The sequence below is a fragment of the Bubalus bubalis genome, chromosome 2 (assembly GCF_019923935.1).
Source record: "Bubalus bubalis isolate 160015118507 breed Murrah chromosome 2, NDDB_SH_1, whole genome shotgun sequence".
Lineage (NCBI taxonomy): Eukaryota > Metazoa > Chordata > Mammalia > Artiodactyla > Bovidae > Bubalus > Bubalus bubalis.
In genome coordinates, this window is record NC_059158.1 from 114,527,989 (window position 1) to 114,554,274 (window position 26,286).

At 38.0% G+C, this 26,286-nt stretch overlaps 2 protein-coding genes across 9 annotated transcripts in view; one reads left to right on the plus strand and one right to left on the minus strand.

The window, feature by feature from the left end:
* The window catches only part of MAP3K19 (mitogen-activated protein kinase kinase kinase 19), a 52,366-nt gene extending 43,869 nt beyond the window's left edge, over positions 1 to 8,497 (plus strand). Inside the window, exons 11-13 of the mRNA XM_006062927.4 lie at positions 2,342 to 2,491; positions 3,922 to 4,619; positions 8,362 to 8,497. Of these exons, the coding sequence (XP_006062989.3) occupies positions 2,342 to 2,491; positions 3,922 to 4,619; positions 8,362 to 8,428 (915 nt within the window). The 3' untranslated portion in view covers positions 8,429 to 8,497. The remainder of the gene's footprint in view (positions 1 to 2,341; positions 2,492 to 3,921; positions 4,620 to 8,361) is intronic.
* A 6,533-nt stretch (positions 8,498 to 15,030) lies between these two features.
* The window catches only part of CCNT2 (cyclin T2), a 34,107-nt gene continuing 22,851 nt past the window's right edge, over positions 15,031 to 26,286 (minus strand). For 4 of the 8 annotated variants that reach the window (XM_044936058.2, XM_006062931.4, XM_006062930.4 and 1 more), the window contains 4 exons: positions 24,858 to 24,903; positions 23,062 to 23,225; positions 19,727 to 19,797; positions 15,031 to 19,243 (listed from right to left, as the gene is read on the minus strand). In XM_044936058.2, the coding sequence (XP_044791993.1) occupies positions 17,816 to 19,243; positions 19,727 to 19,797; positions 23,062 to 23,225; positions 24,858 to 24,903 (1,709 nt within the window). In that variant the 3' untranslated portion in view covers positions 15,031 to 17,815. Of the gene's footprint in view, positions 19,244 to 19,726; positions 19,798 to 23,061; positions 23,226 to 24,538; positions 24,904 to 25,022; positions 25,117 to 26,286 lie in introns of those variants that run through there. The other 4 variants (XM_006062932.4, XM_006062933.4, XM_006062934.4 and 1 more) reach the window with 3 other exon arrangements.

The following is a 26,286-nucleotide window of genomic DNA, read 5'->3' on the forward strand; positions in this document are numbered from 1 at the left end:
GATCTTAGCTCCCTGATCAGTATTAGAACTCGCACCCCCTGCTTTGGAAAAGTGTGAAGTCTTAACCACTGGACCACCAGGGAAGTCCTATCTTCTCCTAAATTTTAAAGATAGAAGCATTCGGTTTAGCTGAAACATTCACTAAACACTAACGAGGGTTATATCATGCTCTTTCAGGATCAGAAATAATTATTTTAAATAATCGAACAGAAGAATACACAAGGTGAGAACTTGATATATATGAGTGAGACACATTATACTGTCTCCTTTCTGTCTTCATAATAGCTCCATGAGATCAGTCCTGGAGGTAATAACAAGTCTCCATTCTGCAGATGAGGAAATCGAGGTTTAGAAAGTCTCGCAGGGAGTGAGCGGTGGGGAGGGGCATCCTGATTCCAGCCCAACACTTTTAATCACTATACAGTGGGAATATTCCTTGCCATAAAAGGCCAGCTCCACCCTCATGGTGAGCGTGGTCTCTGTTGGGAGGTGGATAGTGATGCAGAAAGGCTGCCAGGCTTGGGTGGGAGACAGGGGTACATGTGTACACGCCTGTGTGTCTGAGATGGGTCTACAAGTCTGCCAGTTCACATTCAAGAAAAGCTAACAAGCTGGTAAATATAATCAGCCCATAATCCTATCCTGCAATTGGAATAAAAAACTGACCTTCTGTGATCTTTCATTTCCAAGCAGTCCTTATATTTCAGTTTGAATAGAAACATGAAAGGCTGGGGAGGAGGAGGAACCCATGAGGCCCTTTGAAGGCACCTGGGGTCATTTCTAAGAAAGGTGATCCTGTGCCATGTCTTATTCTTAAGGGCCTTCTCTGTGCCTCTACATCACCATCATTTATTTTTAAGAACTCATAGAGGAGATCAAGACAAAGTATTTTTGGTTCTGATCAAACAGTTGGAAAACGTGGTGTAAGCTCTACAAAGATACTTATTTCCCAAGGGCAGGGCCTCTAAAGGTTTACTGTGGATACATATCTCTTGAGGATCACACTGAAATGTAGAACTGATTCCATATGTCTGAGGTCTGAGATTCTGCAAGTTTAACGAGCTCCCATGGGATATTGATAGAGCTGGTTCGCAGATTCTCCTTTGAGTAGCAAGGGTCTAGAGGACCATGGATCTTTAGTCTATTGCAGCTGGTCTTGACCTTCAGACTTGCTTGTTATGCTTGTGGATGCATGCACATGTATGTAAGAAAGAAGGTTTGGGGAATTCCCTGGGAATCCAGTGGTTAAGACTCCCAAAGGCTCTGGTTCAACCCCTGATTGAGGACCTAAGATGCCACAAGATATGTGGCACAGCCAAAAAAAAAGGAGAGAGAGAATATCTATATGTATGTATATTTGTGTATATATGTGTGTATGTGTATGGAAATGTAGGTATAAATTCCTTTATGTGTGTGTGTGTGTTGTGGAAATAGAACAGGCAAAGGCTATTTATTCAGAGCTCATTATAACAAAGGAGTCAACCACCATCATTTGCATTTGGTAGAGACTCAAATGGAGAGGGCAATGGCACCCCATTCCAGTACTCTTGCCTGGAAAATCCCATGGACAGAGGAGCCTGGTAGGCTGCAGTCCGTGGGGTCGCTAAGAGTCGGACATGACTGAGTGACTTCACTTTGACTTTTCACTTTCATGCATTGGAGAAGGAAATGGCAACCCACTCCAGTATTCTTGCCTAGAGAATCCCAGGGAGGGGGAGCCTGGTGGGCTGCTGTCTATGGAGTCACACAGAGTCGGACACGACTGAAGCAACTTAGCAGCAGCAGCAGCAGCAGAGACTCAAAAGCAGGCAGAGGAGTGAGAAAGATTTTTAGTGGAAAAAGGCTTCAGGTGTGCCCTGATTCGGAGAAGGTAATGGCACCCTACTCCAGTACTTTTGCCTGGAAAATCCCATGGACGGAGGAGCCTGAAAGGCTGCAGTCCATGGGGTCGCTGAGGGTCGGGCACAACTGAGCGACTTCCCTTTCAATTTTCACTTTCCTGCATTGGAGAAGGAAATGGCAACCCACTCCAGTGTTCTTGCCTGGAGAATCCCATGGACGGGGGAGCCTGGTGGGCTGCCATCTATGGGGTTGCACCGAGTCGGACACGACTGAAGCGACTTAGCAGCAGCAGCAGTGCCCTGATTGGAGGCTGTTGTTCTGGGGAGGTTGTTTCGGGGGATGGTTAACTGGAAGGGGCCTCCCGTGTGATTGGTTAAGGGTGCATATGTGGCCTTCTCTGATTGGTCCGAAGTTAGAAAAGGAAGATTCTCCTATCTGCCCTTTCTCTCTGTCCCAAGGACTCAATGTAATGATGACATTTTTTGTCTCATTCTTCCAGAGATATAGTAATGGCTTCAGGAGATATGACAAAGAGGTGAGATTTTTCAACTCACATGAAAAGAAGACATTTTCTGAAAATAGTTTAAAGTATGAAGAATCTATCCTGTGGACCAAGGGTGAGATCCTCGGGAAGGGAGCATATGGCACAGTAAGTGAAACAGGAAGCTTGCTGAAATTAAAAAAACCCATTCCTCCTCGACCCCTCCCTCTTTCCTAATCTTCCTGTTTGCCCTCCTCACTCCATATACACTTTTACTTAGAGATCTTTCAGTTGGAAGTAATAGGAAACCCAACCCAAACCAGCTTGAAGAAAAGATGTCCACTGTTTTATGCAACTGAAGTGTCTGGAGTAGGTCTGACTTGGGGCACAGCTGGTTTCAGAGGTCAAATAATGTCATCAGAGTCTGGCCTCTCTGTCTCTCCTTTTGGCTCTCGTTCTCAGGCTTCATGGGATGGTTCAGTTCAGTTCAGTCACTCAGTCGTGTCCGACTCTTTGCGACCCCATGAACTGCAGCACACCAGGCTTCCCTGTCCATCACCAACTGCTGGAGTCCCCCCAGACCCATGCCCATTGAGTCAGTGATGCCAACCAACCATCTCATCTTCTGTCGCCCCCTTCTCTTCCTGCCCTCAATCTTTACCAGGATCAGGGTCTTTTCAAATGAGTCAGCTCTTCGCTTCAGGTGGCCAAAATATTGGAGTTTCAGCTTCAACATCAGTCCTTCCAATGAACACCCAGGATTGATCTGCTTTAGGATGGACTGGTTGGATCTCCTTTCAGTCCAGGGGACTGTCAAGAGTCTTCTCCAACACCACAGTTCAAAAGCATCAATTCTTTGGCACTCATTGTATTTCTAGCCTCTCCTTCTCTGAGGGTCAAGTCCTGTGGGAAAGAGGTCTTTTTGTTCAACAATTCAAGTTATGTTACCCGAAGTTGGGAGAGCCGTTGCCAAGAAGCAAAAACAAAAGATATTTCTTATATTTTGTGAATTGCATAAAATACCATCTAAAGTCCCAGCTGCTGTTGCTAAGTCGCTTCAGTCGTGTCTGAGTCTGTGTGACCCCATAGACAGCAGCCCACTAAGCTCCTCTGTCCCTGGGATTCTCCAGGCAAGAATACTGGAGTGGGTTGCCATTTGGGATATATGTATATGCATAGCTGATTCACTTTGCTGTACACTGGAAACTAACACAATATTGTGAATCAACTGCAGTCCAATAAAAATTATTACTCCAAAAAATTTTTTTAAAAGCCCAAGCACTGTACATGGTATTGGGTTAACCAAAAAGTTTGTTTGGGCTTTTCAGTAAGATGGGATGGGAAAACCTGAGCAAACTTTTTGGGCAACCCAGTATTTGCACAGATTGCTAGAGATGACTGAACCTAAGCTATTATGATATGCATTCACCATGCTACTTATCCCAATCTTTGCTTCCCTGCAACTTTCAATTTGTTTAAGTATAATACTTCACATTTACACAAGGATGTATCATCTTAGAGAAAAACAAGGGTTTGGGAGGCATTTTGTGAATGAGTCACCGTTTATATTTAATAATAAGGTATTGGTTTGCTTCTAGGTATATTGTGGTCTTACTAGCCAAGGACAGCTAATAGCTGTAAAACAGGTGGCTTTGGATACCTCTGATAAATTAGCTACTGAAAAAGAATATCAGAAACTGCAGGAAGAAGTTGATTTGCTCAAAGCCTTGAAACATGTCAACATTGTGGCCTATTTGGGGACATGCTTGGAAGAAAACATCTTAAGCATTTTCATGGAGTTTGTTCCTGGTGGCTCCATCTCTAGTATTATAAACCGTTTTGGGCCATTGCCTGAGATGGTGTTCTGCAAATATACAGAACAAATTCTGCAAGGTGTTGCTTATCTCCATGAGAACTGTGTAGTGCATAGAGATATCAAAGGAAATAATGTTATGCTTATGCCAACTGGAATCATAAAGCTGATTGACTTTGGCTGTGCCAAGCGTTTGGCCTGGGCTGGCCTAAATGGCACCCACAGTGACATGCTCAAGTCCATGCATGGGACTCCATATTGGATGGCCCCAGAAGTCATCAATGAGTCTGGCTATGGACGGAAGTCAGACATCTGGAGCATTGGCTGCACTGTGTTTGAGATGGCCACTGGGAAGCCTCCACTGGCTTCCATGGACAGGATGGCAGCCATGTTTTACATTGGCGCACACCGAGGGCTGATGCCTCCTTTACCAGATTGCTTCTCAGAAAACGCAGCAGACTTTGTGCGTGCATGCCTCACCAGGTAAGAAACTGAAAGCAAGAAAGGAGGATAAATCCCCAGAGATTTCAAGCAGTTGACATTTCCCCTGAGATTTATGGCCCATTTTTAGCTCTGCTCAGGTTACAAAATCAAGTGGGGAGTGATTTTGCTCTGAAAAGAATCATGAGTAGCCACACTGGGTGATGTGTTCTGTGTTGTGTCAGGGTGTGGGGGTAATGCTTCAAGTGGGAAGTGTCTCAATTAAATGTCTTATCAGGTCCAGACAGTACTTGGTCAAATCAATGGATGTGCAAGAATTGCTATTTATTTGCAAGATCTGTTTATTTACCAAAGAGACATCTTCCCAGGGAGTGGCCATGGTGAAATGGCATCATCTGTGCTTAGCTTCCCTCCCCTTTTGGGGAACCAGTGTTCTCATTCCTTCCTAAAACTGGCTCTCAGGAAAGTATGTGAGAAATTCATTCATATCCAGGAAATGACATGAATTGATTAATCGATGATTGACAGATTTAATGTATTATTCCCCCAGAAACACTTGCATTTAAAGTGAGAGGAAACATTTTGAGTCAAAGGAACAAATCTCTAATTGAAGTATTTCAAGCATCAAGTGGGTAGTGTTTGGGGAAGCAGAAAAGTCCCAGAAGGTCACCTCTGTCTTCGTCTTCCAGCACCTTTATATCAATCAGCCTGACCTGGTTGATTTCAGGGAATCACAGAGGCTAGGACAGCACCACATACTCCAGTGTTGGGGCGGGGGTGGGGTGCAGTTCTGGGCATCCCCAGATGCAGATGCCCTAGGTATCCAAGGATGGGTTTGCAGGCAGAGCTGTGGGCACAGAGCTGCCCCTTCCTGTCTGCCAAAACACCTCAGAAAAGGGACACAAATGTGTTAGGAATATCATATGGACCAGTACTAGTTTGGGAGATTGGTTTTACCTCTTAGAACTACTGTGGTTACTTTCTTCTGAATTGAACAATGATCTATTATTGATCCACAACAACTGCTTGCTACTCTTTTTTTTTTTTTTTCAAGTTCTCATTATACACACAAACAGCTTTAAAGAGAAAGGGTGGAATTTTTTTTTTTTTTTTTACTTTCCTTTTGAACTGTTGCTTCATAAACTAAGCAATACACAACTCATAATCAATTAACAGGGTTGTTGTGAAGGTTAAGTGAAATGGTGTGTGTAATTGCTTAGCATAGCATGGAGTACATAATTAGGGCTCCACCATTAATAACCCATGGGAGAATGTTAATACACCTTACCTAATGAGTGTCATGCAAGCATATAATTATCTCCTGAAATTCTAAGCCAAAGACCCTAAGGACTCTAGAATCTTGCCTGTTGTCTATGAAAATAACTCCTTGGAGGTATGGATATTCATAAATAAAAGGGAAAGGCACTCAAAGTAGAGATGATCAGGTTAAAAACTAGGAAAAAGGACTGAATATAACAAATGAATTTGGGGAAGCAGTCAGAATAATGACGGGGTACTACTATGGGCAGGTTTCAGAAATTCTGGGGAGTCAGGCCAAGGAGTTTAACTTTGTTGCAATAGGCAGTGGAGAGCAGGGAACTGCAAAGAATTTGGGGTAAAGGACACCATGAAAAGAAAGGTCTTTGGGGAGGGACGTCAGGTAGCAGATTCTGTAGAGGGACCTTGAATGGAGGCCATTCTGGAATTTAGAGCTTGGACTTTGATGGTAATGGAAGCAGTGGGAGTGTAAAGGAGATTCCAAGACATTTTAGAGGAAGGTGAATCAGGACTTGATGATGGATGATGATAGGATCTCATGGTTTTGAACCTGGATAATGGGAGAAATAATAGAAAGTTGTCAATGAGCAATAGTGGAGGAAGTTGAAGGAAATATTTGAAGCTATGGAGTTGCTGCTCAGGAAAGCAGTGAGCATTGGAGATGCGTATTTGAAAATCAAAAGGTTGGCAGCTATAGCCATGAAAAAGTTAGAGGGCTGAGGAAAATGGTTTTGAAAATACTCATGGGAGAAAAGAACACAGTATGCATAGAATTAATTCTAGTACTCAACTGGAAGAAAGGGAGGGAGGCGAGTTGCCCCATGGGGGGAGAATAAAGAGGACAGTTTCTCTTAAGACCAAGCAGACATTGTTTCAGAAAGAAGCAGGGTACTGAATACTTCAAATGCTACAGAAATGACAAGGAGGCTGAGCTCACTAAATATGGTAAGGAGAAGGTTATGCTTAGTTTCACAGGGACTACTTTTTTTTTTTCCCCCCTGTTTTTTGGCTGCACTGTGCAGCACGTTGGATCTTAGTTCCCTGACCAGGGATCAAACCAGTACCCCCTGCCCTGGATGCACAGAGTCTTAACCACTGGACTGCCAGGAAAGTCCTCCCTGGTCAGGATTAATTTTAAAAGGACAATTTGTAGAGAGATAAGTAGGCCAAATAGTAAAGATTTAGGATAGTGAATGTTGAAAACAAGTTATTGGACTTGCTGAACTTAGAGAAATTTGGCAGGAATAGAAGATATAGGATGGCAGCTAGAAATGATGGTCATTTAAGGACATTTTGGAGAGGAAATTTCTGCATGTTTTGAAGACTAGAGAAAGAGCCTCTGGAAGGGAAGAGATTTTTTATTTTAGAATCATTCATGATCACTTTCTTTTAAAAGTATTTTATTTTTATTTTCATTTTCGCCTGGGCTGTTCTTTGTGGTCATTTGCTTCCAAAATGATCAAGATAGCAAATTTAATCAAAAGAATGCCCAAGGAATAATTTACTGCAGAAAACTATTGACCAGTTCATTGGTTCATTGACCAGTTCATTGTCAAAAGCGTTTTATTAAATCTATTTTTAATTGAAGGATAATTGCTTTACAGTATTGCATTGTTTTCTACCAAACATCAACATGAATCAGCCATAGGTTTAACTATGTCCCCTCCCACTTGAACATACCTCCCCATTTTGATTTCTTGAGGCAAGGGAAAAAACCCAAGCCACATGTGTACTTCATGTGTCCAACTTCATGAGTCACTTCAATTGTGTCTGACTCTTTGCGACCTTATGAACTGTAGTCCACCAGGCTCCTCTGTCCATGGGATTCTCCAGGCAGGAATATTGGAGTGGGTTGTCATTTCCTTCTACAGTGGCTCTTTCCAGCCCAGCGTTCAACCCTGCATCTCTTATGTCTCCTGCATTGCCAGGTGGGTTCTTTACCACTCGTGCCACCTGGTAATTAAGAAACTGTCTCCCTTTATGCTCATCCAAGAGTACCCCAAATGGGGTTATTTAAATTAATCACCAAAGCATATTTAAATGTCTACTTCTAAAGGGCTTTTCAATCCTGGATTTCTCTAAATTTAAAAATAAATTTCATGCTAACTAAAAGTGCATTAAACTGTACATCTGAAAGTGTATTTTACTCTGTATAAATTATACCCCAACAAATTAAAAAAAAGCACTATGGAAATGTAGGGACTGGTTTTGAATCAGGTAGTATTTTTGTATTATTACTATGTTACACTTTAAAAGTTGTATATACATTAAAAAAGAAAAATCATCCCAATGAGTTAGGTGTTGTTATCCCCATCTTACTGATGAGAGGAGTTGGAGTCCCTGGTTTAAGATTACACAGCTAAAATCTGGAGTCTGGACTCAAACCAAATCTGTCTGACGGGCACAGGTTGTACTTCCACTATTACAGTAGGTATTTTGAGTCAAGTAGATGTAGTTGGCAGGCACGTTGCTGGGCGCTTATTCTAATGTGTTTTTGCCTTCTTAGGGACCAGCATGAGCGACCCTCTGCTGTTCAGCTTCTGAAGCACTCCTTCTTGAAGAGAAGTCACTGAACAGACATCAGGACTTTTCAGCTCCACTACAGATACTTTGTTACTGTTTCATTGTGGAAATGATGGTTTAGGGACCCTTGTTTTCCTACTGGAAAGTCAATCTAACCCAATTTAACCAGATCCTGCAATGTCACTAACTGAAAAGTTGTAATTACGTTAGCCTTCTCTAGCTTCAGGCACAATTGCCCATGTATATGAGCAAATTGGGAAATAGATGGGGAAACAGTGTCAGTTTATTTTTTGGGGCTCCAAAATCACTGTAGATGGTCACTGCAGCCATGAAATTAAGACGCTTACTCCTTGGAAGGAAAGTTATGACCAACCTAGATAGCATATTCAAAAGCGGAGACATTAATTTGCCAACAAAGGTCTGTCTAGTCAAGGCTATGGTTTTTCCAGTGGTCATGTATGGATGTGAGAGTTGGACTGTGAAGAAAGCTGAGCACCAAAGAATTGATGCTTTTGAACTGTGGTGTTGGAGAAGACTCTTGAGAATCCCTTGAACTGCAAGGAGATCCAACCAGTCCATCTTAAAGATCAGTCCTGGGTGTTCATTGGAAGGACTGATGCTAAAGCTGAAACTCCAATACTTTGGTCACCTCATGTGAAGAGTTGACTCATTGGAAAAGACCCTGATGCTGGGAGGGATTGGGGGCAGATGACAGAGGATGAGACAGCTGGATGGCATTGACTCGATGGACATGAGTTTGAGTAGACTCTGGGAGTTGGTGATGGACAGGGAGGCCTGGCGTGCTGCGATTCATGGGGTCGCAAAAAGTCGGACACAACTGAGCAACTGAACTGAACTGAACTGATGAGCAAATTGTTTTAAACAGTAAAAAGAGAAAAATTCCAGTGTTTACAGTTTTATCCAGGAACTACAAATTCTCTTGATTTATATGCTATTTCCATTTTTTTTTGCCTGTTAATGTCATTAGCTCAAAATAAATTGTATAAAAAAGTAAATGTATTTTCTTGCTTGGTAGGCAAAGGCACTTAAATTCTTACAAAGGAGAGTGGAGGAAGGTGAGAAGGTAAAGGAGGAGAAAGTCACTAGATTCAGATTACGTAGGCAGCAGCCTTAACACTGGCGATTACAGGGGCCTCAACATTAACAGGAAGAGCTAAGGGTCTTGGCCTTTCATAGCCAGAGGGTCCCCTAACTCCTCGTAAGTTCCCACCTACAAGAAGCTGGGCTCTACAAGGTGGGCTCCATAATCCTCAGGTTGCCTTCCCTGTGCTTTGTACTATGATTTGAGGTCTTCACTTGTTTATAGAGTGTTAATATAATAATTACTGCATTGAGAACTAGCTAAACATAAGCCAGCTGGTGGGATAAAAGCTCATTGATCTGATAAGGGGAGAGTGGGTCAGCATACAAACTTTTCTAGGATATTTTGCTCACATCACCTGATGGAAGGACATCCCTGCTAAGGTCACTCTTTCATTTCCAGGACACTGAAAAACCTTGCAAAAGTGAATGGGGACAAGTTGTCAGAATTATTACAGTCTCAAGTTGGTGGACTTTTTGATAAGGTTTGCTGTGACTCCATTCATCTATATTTCATTGACACCTACTGTCTTAAGCTAGGTCTACAGATATTTAGTAGCTGGTATCATTTGAAGATGGCATAACTACAAGCTAACTTGAGGGGAATTCTAATTCTCACCAGTTGTGAAGCTTTGTCAAAATCAAGCTGCTTCTTGATAAGTTTTTGAGATGTGTGAAACACGGTCCAGCTGAGCTAAGAGTTTACTTTGGCCAACATGTTTAGAAGGTTCTTTGAGGGTATACCTTCCCTCTCTCTCTCTGGTTTGTAGGCTTCTTCCCTCACATTTGATAAAAACTGAAGGGATACTTTGCTCATTTTACTTGTGTATCAACACCATCTTAAGTAGGGTTTTTTAATCTTAGTATGGGTTTCAGTCTGATTATATCTGACTTTGGAGCAATTAACTATAAAAACCCTGTGAAGAAAGGGCAGGGACTAAGAAATGTTTATACTATGTATAGAGATCACAGTGAAGGACACACAAAGTTGGTGTTAATAAACCTATCCCTCTTCGGATACAGGAAAACACTGAACACTAATTTAACAGAACCTTCAAAATTTGTACATTTTTAATAGGCAAGTCTTGATCCTAAGAGCTTTCTGTTTTGTCATTTATTAATGTTGAAATTAAGCTTATATCACTGCCCAGGTGTTTGCTTCCTTTGTATTTTCTTTTAGGAGGTACAGGTCCTGAAAGAAGACTGGGATTTCAGAAAGGTCAAGGCTGGGAGGGCAAGCATTCGTTGAGCTCTTAATAGTGAAAGGCACACATCATTTAATTCTGGCTGTCTGGGTTGGTGGTAGTCTGATTTTATTAACAGACAGTAGGGCTCAGAAGCATGTTAACTTTCTCAAGGTCATCCAACTGGTGAGTGACTTGGGGCTGCTACCCACATCTGACTTCAGTCTTTTCCCTGTTGCCTCCCAGATTTGCAGTTTATAAATGAAATCAGTTACCTTATTTCTACTCGAAAAAAAACTCGAGATGCTGATAAATTCACCAGTACAATGATTCTGATGACTTAATTGGTCTCAAAAGCTTCTCATTTTTCATTTAGCAACACTGTATTTCTTTCTATGCCTATATCCCCATCTGACCAGGCACACCACCTGTTTTCAAGCACGTTCAGAAGTGAATTTCATTACATACTGAACGGGTCTTAAGGTCAACCAAAGGAAATTTAACTTCCCAAGTAAAATCCTAAAAGTAGTTCCAACTCTAGAACCTCCTTAACTTTACCTTATTTTAGCCCTTATGCTGTGGATACTTTACAATGGCTGAATTAGGAGAGTTGCCACTGTGGAAAAGCCAGAGTGCTGGAGTATGGGGTTGGGGGACGTGCACGATTCCACCTACTTTATCCACACTCTCCTGCTTGACCATGGGAACAGTCCTGGGCCTTTAGTGTACTGAGCATTTCCAATATAAAAAGCCACTTATCTACTCAAAGACCATGAAAAGCCTCCATCATGTACCAGGCCGTCTTTATTCCTCATACCTGCTGTACTTCCAAGTATTCAGTTGAAGGCAGCTATGTAACTAAAGCAACTTACGTTTTAAAAAGCTTTCCAGGTGATTCAAGTTGAAAATACTGGGTGTAGGCAGTCTGTATCTTCATTGATCATTAACAAGAAGAGTTCTGTGCACCGCACTGTACTGTGAAAAGCTGAACTACATACACACAGCCCTGAGGAACAGCTGTAGCACTCATATTGTTATGACTCTTTAAACTTGTGAAAATCCACAGCTGACTTGTCTCTAAAGCAATTGTTTCTGACTTGAAAGACTAAAGAAAACTTATCTTGGGGATATGCCTGGACACTGGTTAAGGTCTCAATAAGCCTGTTAATTTCATGGCAGTACGATTAAAAACCCTCATTTGGGAGGTAGTGTTGGGGTGGAGGGAACAGGCAGGTCATATACAAGACCTGAAACAAAAATGAACAATTTTCTCCATTATACTAAAAGCAGAAGGGGGCTGGGGGGAGGGGGAAGTGAAGAAACAATTGAGAAGGGTGAATTGCTAAATGAGATTACTAACTTTGGTTAAGGGGAATCACTGACTTTATGTTCCTAAATAAAACTCATTTATTATATTCTTAAAAAAAAACCAAAAAACAAAAACACAATAAACCCTTACTCCTTACTGGCTCCTTATTCCTTGTGACTCAACTGGTAAAGAATCTGCCTGCAATGCAGAAGACCTGGGTTCGATTCCTGAGTTGGGAAGATCCCCTGGAGAAGGGAAAGGCTACCCACTCTAGTATTCTGGCCTGGAGAATTCCATGGATTGTATAGTCCATGGGGTAGCAAGAGTTGGACACCACTAAGCGACTTTTACTTTCACTCCTTACTGGTGTTATCAACATGAAACAAAGACAAATCTAATGTGATTTCAAGACATTTATTTTATATTTAGGCTTAAAGTGCCTGTTAGAGAAAGTAACTTTTCTATCCTAGTTCTCTTTTATGAAAGCCACTGCAGGCTTCCATTTCTTTCAAGTATTGTGCATGAAAACCAGTGTAGGAGGGAAAGGGGTTAGAAAGAACAGCCATGTTAAAGCAGTTTGATTAAATTTCACATGACTAATGGTGGAGGTGATGCAAGAAGATACACAAGAAACTACCAAAGTATGAGTCGGAATGAACAACTCGAATTCTGTAAACAGTAGGCCTGCAGTGTCTAACACACAAGTTTACTGTACCTGGCCTGGCCTTGACCAGTTTCCTGAATTAGCTGCAACCTGCTTCTAATGGATGCTCTTCAACACCATCCATTCTATTTAGCTTTCACTGATCAACCAAATCTTAAGCCTCACAATGCAATGAATAGGTACTATTGCTGACATTTTGTAGATTAGGAAATCAAGGCACAAAGTCATTTACCCAGACATCAGCAACTAAGTGATGGGGCTGAGACTGGAATATGGACAATCTGATCCTAGTGGCCACACTCCTTGATGATACATGAAGTCACTCAACTAAAGAGTAACTTTTATATTAGAGATCTCATTTCCCACATCTCCCAGTAAGTTATTTCTGATTTACATTAACAAGACATGTTGGAGCCTTGGATTTATGTTGTCAATAAACAAACTTTATTAATAATTTCTTGTAATAGATATTGAGATGAAATTCAATGTCTAATTGAATTCATGCCATATACACAAACTCTTGTTTTAGATTTTCTATTGGCAAACATCCTGTTCAATAGTCCTTGGGGGTTCTGAGTACATTCACAAAATGAAATCCCAATTATTGCTGCCAACAAATGAGTACATAGGCTTTTCAAACTAGGTGGGTGAAACTGCTTGAAAAACACAACTTAAAAAAATGTACTCATTAACAATAGGCAAATCAAGTTAAATCAACCACTAAACAGGTTTTAAGTGAGATTTCTCCCCCAAACTTGGAAATAAAGGAAATCAGCCCTCAGAATTTACTTTTGCGATTAATGGATCACAGAGAACAGGGTAAGTCACTTTTGAGAGACCAGAATTACTCCTAGCCACACAACCTTCCAATGTATCTTGCTTATTTAGCAAGCTACCTTATGAAACTTCAAGCAGAACACATACTGGTAAGTGAACAGAAGAGGAGTCATAGAAGCAAAAGGTGGCTGTGCCCAAATTAACATTGCAAAATAAAAAATGGATGCATAGTATCAGACCTAAAATGCTTGGAATACAGATGTTTCAGAGGCAAACTTCTCTTACCAAGACAAACTTCTGACTACTTGGCTTACAGGAAAAAAAAAATTTCAGGTTATCAATATAGTTGTGAATCCTCAAATTAATGCACTGGTACTGTAATTTGACACCTGAGAAGGACGGGGGCAGAATGCGCTGCTTCTCCAATCCAGAATCTCCTAAGTCAGCCTAACAAACTGGTCCATGAAATTAGCGTTTGTCACCAAGTGTTTTCTCACTTGTGGGACTTAACTCATTTTTTTATCTGGATAAATGTGGTTAGGAAATCCTACTACCTTCCAAGAAAGCAGAGACTGCTGAATAAAGAATTATTTGTAACAAAAGCTCTGATTTTTCTCAGCAAAGATCTTAAAAATCACCTAGCTATTTAAGCACAGTAGTAGGTCACAAAAAATTGCTTTTCTGTTTAGATAAACTTGGGAATGGTGAAATATCTTGACAGAACTATCTTCCCTTAGAGATATTACCATGTTCTTTAAAACTCTATTTCCATAGTAAATGTAAAACCCTAAAAAAATCTAACCAACCAAGGGTACTACTTAAAGAGTATGTAATAGTCATGCATATATAAGCAGTGGTTTATTAGTTAAGATTAATCTTAAGATTAGTTAAGGAATAAAAATAATTTAAGTTCTCAAATATAACCAAAAACATGTGCTTAAAATGCTTTTAAGGCAGGACATTCGGTAACAAAAACATTTCAAATTTGATTACCTGAAATTGACCTTAACTAGTCATTTCTTTAGTTCAAAGTAGATAGACAGGCCAGGAAATATATCCTACATAATTATAATCTGTTTGCACAAAGTAATGTAAGCACCCCTTATGACATTTTGCATGAAACCATTTATCATGGTAGAAATTTTTTTTGATTCTTAAGAACTCTAACAAGAATGAATCTGCATACAGAGATCAAGACGCACTTGTACTGTTTTCAAAGATAAACCTTGGGGTGACTACATGACTTTTCAGTATTTAAATACCTGCAACAAAAAATGAACCGCAGCGTTAATTAAAAAAAAAAAAAAAAAAAAAAAAAAAAGGAACTAGGACATTTTGCAAGGTCTTACTACTAAAAGATGCTACCACCAGTTTTCTGGGATAATGTTTGCCTCTGAGAATGTTTCTGTGAAAAAACCACTCCTTTGCTTTGGTTCTGAAAACAGTGTATTTTAAAACAGCTAAGGCAAATATTTAGGGGGCACAGCTCAATATCAAAAAATTAGTTCAAAGAGGTAGAAGTAAAGCCTTTCTATGTAATGTGCTTCTGCATAAAGGTAACAAATCAATGATCTCTGATCTAAGGAAAACACAACTGCAAAATGAATCACTCTTTTATAGGATGTTTAAAGATAACGGTTTTTAATAGTTCAAATATTTTTAAAAATCTCATCAAAAATGTATCACCTTAACAGTACTTTGCACATGTGGAATTTCATACCTAAATTTGATACTATTTTGGTTTATTTATGGCTACTTACAAGAAGACTCAGTAATAATGTCCATTCATTGGAGTCTTTTTCTTTGGTTGAGCCTACTGGGACCAGGCTGATGAACTATTTTATGCAAACAAGATGGTCAAATTCATGGCAATATGAATTATAAGGGTTCTCATTTAATGGAAATGAAACTTAAAAGAATTTCCATATTTTATCCCCACTGTGGTTTTAGAAGCTAATATCCTGTTCAGAAGTTAAAGAGTTTGAATAGCTCACAAAACCCTGTAAAAATTACAACTGTCTGCCCTTTAATAAATAAAGTCATTGTAAAGAATTACATTTACAGAGTGAAAAGTGAATACATAGCATTATCAATTTTGGAAGTAACTAATAAGTACTTCCCCATAACAATATACACTAACTACCTTTTTAACTGTCCATCATTAGCACCAAAAGATTCAACAAAATTACCTTTATTCTCACATCTCAAAACAATTCTGCAAATCCTTAGTGAAGTTTAAGTATAGTCACAGACCTTAAATATTCACATTGTTTTCTATGTCATACTGAAAATAAGTTCACTACTTTTCTGGATATTCTTTACAAAATCTTATTAAAATTCCTGGTATTATCATCCCCATTATACAGTAGCACAACCACCCAGTATCATTTCACATGATAGCTCCATAGAGGTTTCACATCTAAATTACCAAGAACAAAAAAACCCTTCCCTCCCTCATCTTGCACTCCTCTTAATTCTATACTAGTCCTTGGATTATGTACCACTGTAAAAGTATAACTGTATCAAAATTACCATGTTTATGGATACAATAATATGCCATACAGAGCAACAAAGTTACATGTAATGACAAAGATTACTAAAGTTATGCAAGACAAGAACAAAGTTAGGACATGCTAGCTAAGCAAAGTCCCTAAAAAGAGACTCCTAGTATCCTAAATTCAAATAACATTGACAAAATAATGAATAATTATCTTAAAAAAATTATAAAGCTACCGGCAAATCAGGTAATTGCTAAATAAAAGTAGAGCACAAGATTAAACTCTAATATTTACAACTGCAACATACTTGAGTAAAATTACAATTGTGCACATATCAGTGGCTTTGTAACAAAAATAATTCATATACATAGAGGAAAAAATTAAGACAGTTTTCAGTTCAACAGAAGTTGAATTCAACCCATCTCAAAGATACTCAACAGCTCAAAGATTTACCACAGAATTGAAGATTAGCTGATAAACCAGAGTCACGTTACTGGCATTTAAGACAAATTTTAAACAAGTTAAAGTCTATCATTTGCTCAGAAGTCAGAAGACTGCAAACTTGACCTCAACAGGAATATACTGAGATGTGCAAACACATGGAAAACCTCCACTAGCTGTTTTATCTGGAGGCTTACCTTTTTTCTTCCCCTCAGAGAGCTTCCTGTTAACAACCGAAAGATATAAATACAGGTACAATGCACAGTCAGTGACCTTTTTTGTTTATTTATTGTTAGAATATAAAACAACTGAGAGAGCAATAGGTTTAATTTCATTTTTATAAGGAAGACTGCATTTACCTGAAAAAGAAATATGGCATCACACACAAACACACTTCAAGGGAGGGGTATGTTTAAGAACATGGTGTCATTCTGAATGCCAAAGGAAAAGCGATTCTGTTTACGGTTAAAATATGTAGTGTTAAAGTTCTTTATTTAAGAAAAAAACTTACTAATTCTGCACTAATGTAAGTTTTTGTGAATTTAGTTTTCAAATCACAGTAATCTACTTAACCATTATTAACACCTCTGTGTTTATAGTACTGCAACAAGCCAACAAACACTTAAATGCACTTCACATCAAGAGTATGTAAACTTTATTTTTTCCTCTTCAAGCCTTCAGAAATTCAGGGGCTCTTTCAGCAGCCAGTCTGGTCAGAACCTCTGAAGGCAGAATCAGTGCCTCATGGAGTAAACAACCATCTGTGGCACTGCATACCCATCCGGTAGTGAAGTGTCCCCCTTCAGTGGCTTCCAGTAAGGCCTAGAGTTTAAGGTTAACATGAAAAAGTGCCACCTTTGTTTTAGATTAGTGATGGACTCTGACAAGATAAAATAAAGTTATTCTGTATATTGTTATACTTACAAGCAGCTCCAATCCTGAGTATTTATGGTAATATCTAAACATACAAAAATGTATGTACATTTTTCTCCACTTTCTTGTAAACAGTTGTCAGTATACTGTTTTATCCCTTTATCAGTGAAACATGCAAATCATACATACAAGTATAAATACACAAAAGAAAACAATTTACACTCATTCAAAAGCCAAGCAACAACAAAAAATAGCTACAGTATTCAAATTATAAATAAACGAATGCTTGAGGCATCTTATATTCCTAGAAGCAGCCAGCCATTCACCCTAATGTTCTTAGCTGCAATTGTAGAAATACTGAGTTTTGCACCTTCCATGCTTTTACAGTATTTATAACACTATCATATGTGGAGATAAAGACTTGTTTACTATAATCTCTTCTTTTCAGAATGAAGAATAAAGCAGCACTTACAAATATTGAAGCAGTGGTACTAACAGCAGGTGTTACCACTGCTAGATCAGGAGGAAGTTTTCCATTCTAACAATTTTTAAATTAAAAAAGGAAAGGAAAAATTGACCTAAAGAAATGATTACATGTTCATTCCTTGGGCACTTAACAGCGAGTCCAGCATGTCGAATGTGTCTTTGTAGTCCATATGCTGGCTGTTTGTACTGTACTCGTGATTGACATCAGGACCGTTGGTCTCCACTGGCTTCTTGTCCAGTTTCACGAGGGTGCTGAGATGTCCGTAGCCCACCTGGTATGTGACAGGGGGAGGAGGGGGTAAGGGATGGTTAAAAACAGAGTTGTGAGAGGATATATACTGCTTAACAGAGGAGGAAGAACTAGATGAACTACCTGAACTTTTGGAACTTTTGCTCATTTTGGAGTGATGGTTGTGAGATGCATCATTGATATGCAGCTTCTTCCTTGAAGAGCTGGAACTAGAGGAAATGCCATCACTGCTCAGGCCAACAGGACTCCTCAGAACAGTGGGTGCTATTCCGTCAGCGCTGTGTTTACTGCCACCACTGCTGCTGCCACTGTACGAGTGGGAATGCTTGTGACTGCTGGGGTGGTGGCGGTTGGAAGGATGCTCCTTGTGCTTCTCCTTATGGTCCCTGCTAACGTGTGGGCTTGAATGCTTGCTCTTCCCACTGCCTTCATCAGAAGAGCTGTGCCTTTCTGAGGAAGAAACTTTTATTTTCATTTTCAGTTCTTCTTTACTGACACTTTTATCAGTGGGTGGTATTGGAATCCGTAATTTCAGTGATCCACTCTTTTCCTTCTTCTCTGCCATATATTTTTCAGGTTTTTCAGCATTTGTAATGGGAATTTTCATTTTAATGGGAGAAGTCACAGAACTGCTGCTGGCTGCCTGAGACTGTACATGTTTGTGCTGCTGTTCTACCTGGGCAGCTATATAATGATCCCTTGCATCCAGATCAAGGCTTTCTAGCTTACGTTTTTCTCTATATTTATCTAAAGACATTTTCTGAGGAATTACTCCAGGAGTAGCAGAAATTGGCCCATGGTGTTTACTGCTCCCTGCTTTATGAGTATAATCTTGCTTAACAGAAGAATGATCAGAAATTTTGTCAGGTCTGTGATGCAATCCTGAATGCAATGATACAGAAGGTCCCTGCTTGAAGTTGATGTTGTACTGGCTACCAGACAAAGATGTTTCCTGTTTCTGTGAATATATCTGTTCTGTCCTTGCCGATTCTTGATGCTGAGGCCATTCTTGGTGTGATGACAAACCATATGAGGTACTCGGCATTCCTGTTGCTAGCATTGACAAATTATCAGATGCATGGCTGTCTTGAACAGAAATATTTCCTGAATTTAGAGGTACTGGTGCAGGGAAAGCTGATGTAGATGGTTTCTGAAAACTTGGTTTGGTAGGCACACCAGTAACACTATCTACTAACATGGAATTCTGGACCAAAGATGAACCCAGAAGAGGCGTTTCTGATACTTGTCCATCTACTTTTGGTTTCCCAGCTGCCTGGTTAGCCTATTTAAATAAAACACAGAAGAAACAATGACAGCAAAGGAATTTAATAGAAATGTCTTTGCTTAGGAAAATTATATATTAAATATATGAAAATAAAATCACCTGGGGTTGGACTTTGTTGCGAGTAAACAAACATCTTATTTAGAGACATAAAATAAGACTATATATAGTGAAAGCATTGGCTTTAAATTAGATACTGAATAAATTCCAGCCCAGCATCTGAGAGAGGAATTTAACTTGTCTAGCTTTAATTCCCCTTTTTGTAAAGTGAGGATACTATTTCCACAGTAATCACTAAGAGAATAAGAAATCCATAAAGTATTTATAGCAAAGTCTACTGGACACAGTAGTTGGATAAATTATGAGCGCATGTAGCTTATGATACACTGTAATTACTTCAAATATTAGAAATAAGAATATTTAACCATAAAAATTCAAATTATTAGAAATTGATGTTCTGATAAACCCTGTCAATTCTCTTACCCTCCAGTATCGAATCTTCTTCAACCTACTAGGCGTTTTCTCCAATATTTGTAGAAACTCATGTGTTAGCTCTAAAAATAAAATTTAAATTTAAAACTTAGAAGGTGCCTTTAGATTTAGAATTCTCTCAAGTGGGCAATATTAAAAAGAAAGCACAAGAGTTCATCTACTTCATGATCACCTTCCTAATTCAACCATCAGCACATACAGAAGTACACACAGCTCTGAACTGGTATTTTCAAAGATGAATCTTAAAAAAATTTTTTCTGATTAAAAAAAAAGAAAAAACCAAAACAAACAAACAAAAAATCCAAAAAACAATCAAACAAAAACCCCTCCTCCCACATGTCCCTGATTTTAAATGCTTACTTAGAATCTCTGAAAAATTTAGTCACATTTAAAAAACTGCTCCCAAACAGAAAACTGCTATCAGGCAAACATCAGGAATAATTGTGGTGGGCAAAGTCCATCATTAGATTCTTTACAATCAGTGCCCAAAAGTTTAAGGAAAAAAGAGAATATTTGTATAATCAAGATATTAATTACAAAAAGAAAATTAGTAACTCTACAACCCTAACCAAGTGATCATGACTATTGTTACCAGCAATAAAACATATCAACATGATACACCTTGATGATGCATTGAGTAGGACAACTCATTTCTGTGGTATTCTTGCCCAAAATGCAAAACCTCAATTTAACAATGGGAAAACATGAGACAAACTCTAACTGAGGAACATTTTATAAAATAACTGACCATTATTCTTCAAAGTGTTAAGGACGTGAAAGAGAAGATTGAAAAATTATCACAGATTGGAAGAGAGATTAAAGGGGGGCATGGCAACTAAATGGAACATGGGCTCTTAGATGTTGTTATTATGTAAGATGCTAATATTAGAGAAACTGGGTACAGGGTATAACAGCACAGAATCTGTACCATTTCACAGTTTCTTTAAATTTAAAACCATTTCAAAGTTAAAATGAAAAAATTTCTTTACCTATATTTGTAACTTCCTAGCAGTCAACATATTATTAACATTTCAGTAAATCACCCTGGTCACATTTCTACAATTTTTCTTCTTAAATTTAGGATTACAATGAAATAAGAGATGATTCACTTTTCCAAAGTGGTATGGTTAAGACAAATTATAGTTTTCAACTCCGTAGAAAAATAGTGTTATTAATAAAGTTACTGGCCACTCTCAACGTAAGTATTAATAATATCAAATGAGAATGTCATATAATATTATTAATGCCCATTTAGTATAAAGAGACTGATAAAAATTTTGCATCATTATGTGCTCATAATCTGTGACAACTAGTTCCTGCTAAAGTCTCAGGAGCCTTTTGATTCAGTTTAGATGAAAAAAAGATCTATTGCCTATACTACCACTTCTTCATTTGAAAAAAAAAAAGACCACTTTTCTACTTGGACACAGTAGTAAATCCAGCAGATACACAATGCCCCTGGGTCCAAAATTAACAATAAATCATTCTGATTCAGTTTCAGAAAAATTCAAATTATAAAAAACACATGAGGGTTTGTTATTCGTCAATAACCGCCCCCCCCACCCCTGCACCAACCCTCTTATAGGTAGGCCAAATACAATCAATGTTGTTCTGGTGACAGTCATTAAATGTAAAATTCAGATACTCTTAACATCTGAAATTTTGTTATGTTTTAATGTAATCAAAATAGAGAAAAGGCTGTTGCTACATATGTTGAAATTTTCAATGTGTTAAGTGTCCAAGATTCCTATTCAATGTTCAAATGAATGTGAACTTGAGCTTTTTCAGAACAGAAGCAAAGAGATATTTAGATGGCTCATGTTGTGATGTTGTGTCAAAAAAGACTTTACCTACAATTTAAGAGCAGGATAAAAGGCAGATTACTTGCTTTCTGTAAACTTTATTTTAGAGACATGTATAGAAACTATTTTTATTAAGTTTTTATCTTATTTATCTTATATCTTACCATATCTATTATATAATATCAACAGATCAGACAACTATTTTATCTTACCTTTTGACTACTAAAATAAGATGGTGGCACAGACAATTTCAAGTCACAAATGGGAAAATAAAAAGTTCCCACTAGTTTTTAGAAGATGTTATATTTCAACTCACTGAAGATTTCCTACTACTCTGAATAAAGTTTAAACTATCATTAGTGAGCCAAGTATGACCTGTATCCTGTTTTTGTAAATATATTTACTAGAACACAGCTATAACACTTACAGTTGCCTGTGGTTGCTTTCTAGCTCTGGTGGCAGAGTTGTCTTGTTGCAGACAGTATAGCCCGCAAACCCTAAAATAGTTACTATTTGGCCCTTCACAGAAAAGGGTGCAGACCCTTAAATAAATTTCTACCTTAAAGCAGCATCTGAGATATTAATGGAAAACCACATTCCAAAGCCTTAGGGGTCTCTCACTTTTACGTAACAGATGTCCTGTAAATCCAGTTTTCTCATCAGTTTCAATTTTGTAAAGGAAGCTGGGGAAAGCACACAAAAAGAAGCTGAAAACCTAACATACCAGTTTAGATTTAAGAAGTGTTATCTATTTCCTTTCTGAAATCTATAGTTCCTGGTTAAAATGTCTTAATCTGCAAGGATATTCTACCTCTGGCCTGCCAGAAAAATTTCCTATCAGGAGACCCCTAAATGCCAGATTCATTTATAGAACTTACACTCCCAATTTTTCCTTGTCAATTCATACTTATTAATGCACGGCAACAATGACACACTTTATCACCAGGAGAACAACACAACAAGGAATATTACCATGAAAATACCATTAGCTTACTGCTTCACATCTTCTACAGTAAGTTAATACATGACTTTGTGTTTATACATTTTAAACCCAACAAAATTAGTATACTTTAAAATTATGTATGCTTGTATTATCAACCTGCAGCATTATATTAAATCATATTTCTTTGAAAAGTCATGAAAGGGCTTTAGATATTGAGTAGTGGTTAATAATATGTTCATTTTTCCCCCTTTAGGCTAATGAATTTATTCTCATCCTATTCATGAGATCATGTAACTGTACTTTTAAATCCTATTGCCAAATTGTTAAAATAGAACTATGTTTTTAAAGATTTTTTATCTTTTCAAAAGAGGAAATACCAGTAGATGAAATGATACCTGGGATTGGCATCAAGTAACTATAGGGTGAAGGAGGATCCTGGACTGGCCAAAACTGTTCAACTGACCATGAATATATGGGAACTCAAAATTTTTTAAAATCTATACAGAAGCAGACAGAATGCTTAATCCATGATAAAAAGTAAGAAAATATTTTGTTGTAACAAAAAGATTTTCTCTACTTACCATCTAGTAATTCCAGAGTAACTGTAGGATCCACATATTCCCACCAATGTTTTCCATCAGTTGACACAGGAATCTCCCAATTGGACCATTTGCAAGCCAAATGAATGCACACACATGCTATCACTGTTGGTTTATACTGAAGACAGAAGGTTGTAAGATGCAGACTGTTGTAGAGCAGATTTGGAACGAAGAGTCATAGAAATTCAAATATGTAAAACAAAGAAAAACATTTACCAATAAGATTAGAGGAAAAACAAAATTATGTAAGTTTTCTTTTTTAAGTCTAGAGTACAAAACCTTATTTTATAAAATTAAAAGCTAACATTATGACACTTTTTATGACTATGGTCACAAAAACTCAAACACTAAAAACCCATATAGATTATCAATGTTTTCATATTCTTACTCCCCAGAGTATATTATTAATACTACTAATACTAATACATCAGTATATCTAAACTTTGTTTTTACATCTAAATTACAACTATTTTTACTTCTTTATAAAAGCAGAGGAAGACAGTACATTTCCAGTAATTACTATATATAAGTAAAATGACTTAAAACTTTTTTGGGTGGTATTTTTGTTTCTTTTGTAATGTCATGGTAGAATAAAGAAAAAAGCAGAAAACTGTACAACTGACAAGGTAATTTCAATACCACATTATAATCAGGGATTCTACCATTCCATGTGGCTTAACATTCATTCATTCTGAAGTAACTCATATGTTTAACACTTATTTAGGTAAAACTATCTTCTCAGCAATGCCACAGAGAAAACTTACCTTTTGCTGAATAGCTTCAAGGCCCAATGCTGCTAAATCTACCAAAATACTACCTCTCTCCTTCCATGACATGCCAAAAACTGCACTTGCAACATGTCACAGCTAGCTTTTTCTAACCCAAATTTTAAATTTAAGTGGTTCTTGCCTTGTTCAGTATTTCTAGGGACAGAGGTTAAATTCCAACAATATATACCTAAGAAAATATACTGGCTTTTTTGGCAATTCAAAGTTTTAAACAAAACATAACAGTATCACGAGAAATTAAGGACCACATAAAGCTGGTTTAGTCCACTCCTCCCCAATGACTCATTTAAAAAAACAAATTTAAATCATTATAATCAATCCAGAACAAAATTATATATTAGATATGAAAAACTTTTAAAAACTATTCTTCCAGTTCTATTTCAGAACTGATGAAAATGTCTACTGGTAAAGCACAAACCGATACCGTTCTTTAAATGAACTAAAGAGAAAATACTGAACGTTTAAGTAAAAATTACACGTATGCAAATCAAGGCAGGATGTGACTACTACTAATCTACTACTGGTGGGTATTATCTGGAAAAAAAACCCAAGTTATATAAATTTTATTTATTAAAAAACTTTAATGATTAAAGTTAAGATAGGATCAATGTGAAATTTTTAAAAATTGTCATTTAACTATAATTGTAAACTAGAAATAGCTTTATACTTACCAAGTTGCTCGAATTTCTAGGTTAAGTTTAGCTCTTTGTAATCTTTAGCTGCTATTCAGGCTACCAATTTTAGACTTATGCACTCACAAATCGAGAATATGTCACCAGAAAGCACCACTACACTTCACATTGTGCATTTAACCCCTCTGTGCCAAAAGTCCCTTGTACAATACACCGCAAAGCAGACAGGAAGGTACCACCACAGTAGATGGTCCAGTCTCCTGCTGCAACAAGGGTGAGAGACACATTGAGGGGGCCCTGCATTAAAGGAAGCTATAGTGTGCTACAACAGTGCAACAAAGAGGGTCAGGATAACAACCTGTTGGTAGCCATGAAATAGGATGTCTGTGCCAAATCCTTGCTTGCTGTAAGAAAAGAAAAAAAAACGAAGACAATACTATCAGCTTTAACATGCTACCATCAAAAAGTTCTCAACACAACAAAAACTTCAAAGATTTGTACACAAAAAGTAAATTTTACTTACTACTTACAAATATCACAAGAGCGCCATCATTTTCTATACTACTGAAAATCTTCAACAACATTCACTCAAATGTTTCTTGCTATCCCCCAAAGATCTGAGAAACAAGCCGATTTGCTTTTAGCTAGCCAGTTACAAGGGCTAAACTTGTTACTAAGTTAAGCATCTAGTCAGCTAAAAGTTGCAATAAAGCATTCTCCTGGATTTAAAAAAAAAAAAAAAAAAAGAAGAAGAAGAAGAAAAGATTTTGAAGTCTAATACAAAATACAAAGAGTTGCCTGCCAGACTTAATCCTCAGTCATCACATTTAAGTTGGTTTAAGTACTTCCACCAAAAAAACAAAACAAAACAAAAAACAAAAATCAAAAATAAACCCCCAACCCCCAAACTCAGAGAGGACAACCTGCTCAGTTTTTCATCATGTTACTAAGCATCAACAGAATAAACAACCTAAAAACATCACAAGGATGTATAGAAAACACCAGTGTGATTATTTTTAAATTATATAATCCAATTAATGATAACTTTAGAAAAGATATAAGTACTTTAGAGGGAATCAGGATACTTCAATACTGGTCCTCCATAGAAAAGCAATTTTTAATAACTAGTTTCTTAAGATACTGACATTGAAAACAGCCCCCATCTCCCTTCTTCTACTTCTTATTCTTCCCAAGAGGGATGCCTTTGCTACCGTTTCCCTTTCTTCCCCAGTTACATTCATAATCACTGACATACCTTTCCTCTCTGCTCACCTAGGATTAATTCACCTCCACTCACCCCATTCTAACAGGACTCAAGTTCCTTGCCCTCTCCTAGTTTTATTCGTGGCACGTGTAATTCCCCGCTTCCCCATGGATCATCAACATAAAGGTTTACAAAAGGGATTTGGGCTTAGCAGAGCTGTGCTAAGGAAGAGTGTCAAAGCATCGGATGTCTTGGAGGCATTGTGACTTAAGTAAGGCATTCTTTCCTGGTGGAGAGGGAAGGAGAAATCACAGATATGAAAGGTCCCTGTAAAATGACATTAGCCAATTTTGCAGCAAAGAGCATAATAACTTTCTCATCTCCAGACATGGGGGGCATGGGAGAACTTCAAAGAAATCAAACCATTTACCCCCACCCCCACCCCACAAAAGAATCAAAATATATAGATAAGTAAAAATAATTTTAAATTGCCGTTGTAGTCTTCACCTCAGAATATATGTGAATTCAGTAACCTATTAAAAGCCATTGTGACAGAGAAAAACATAAGGAAAATGTTCTTTTG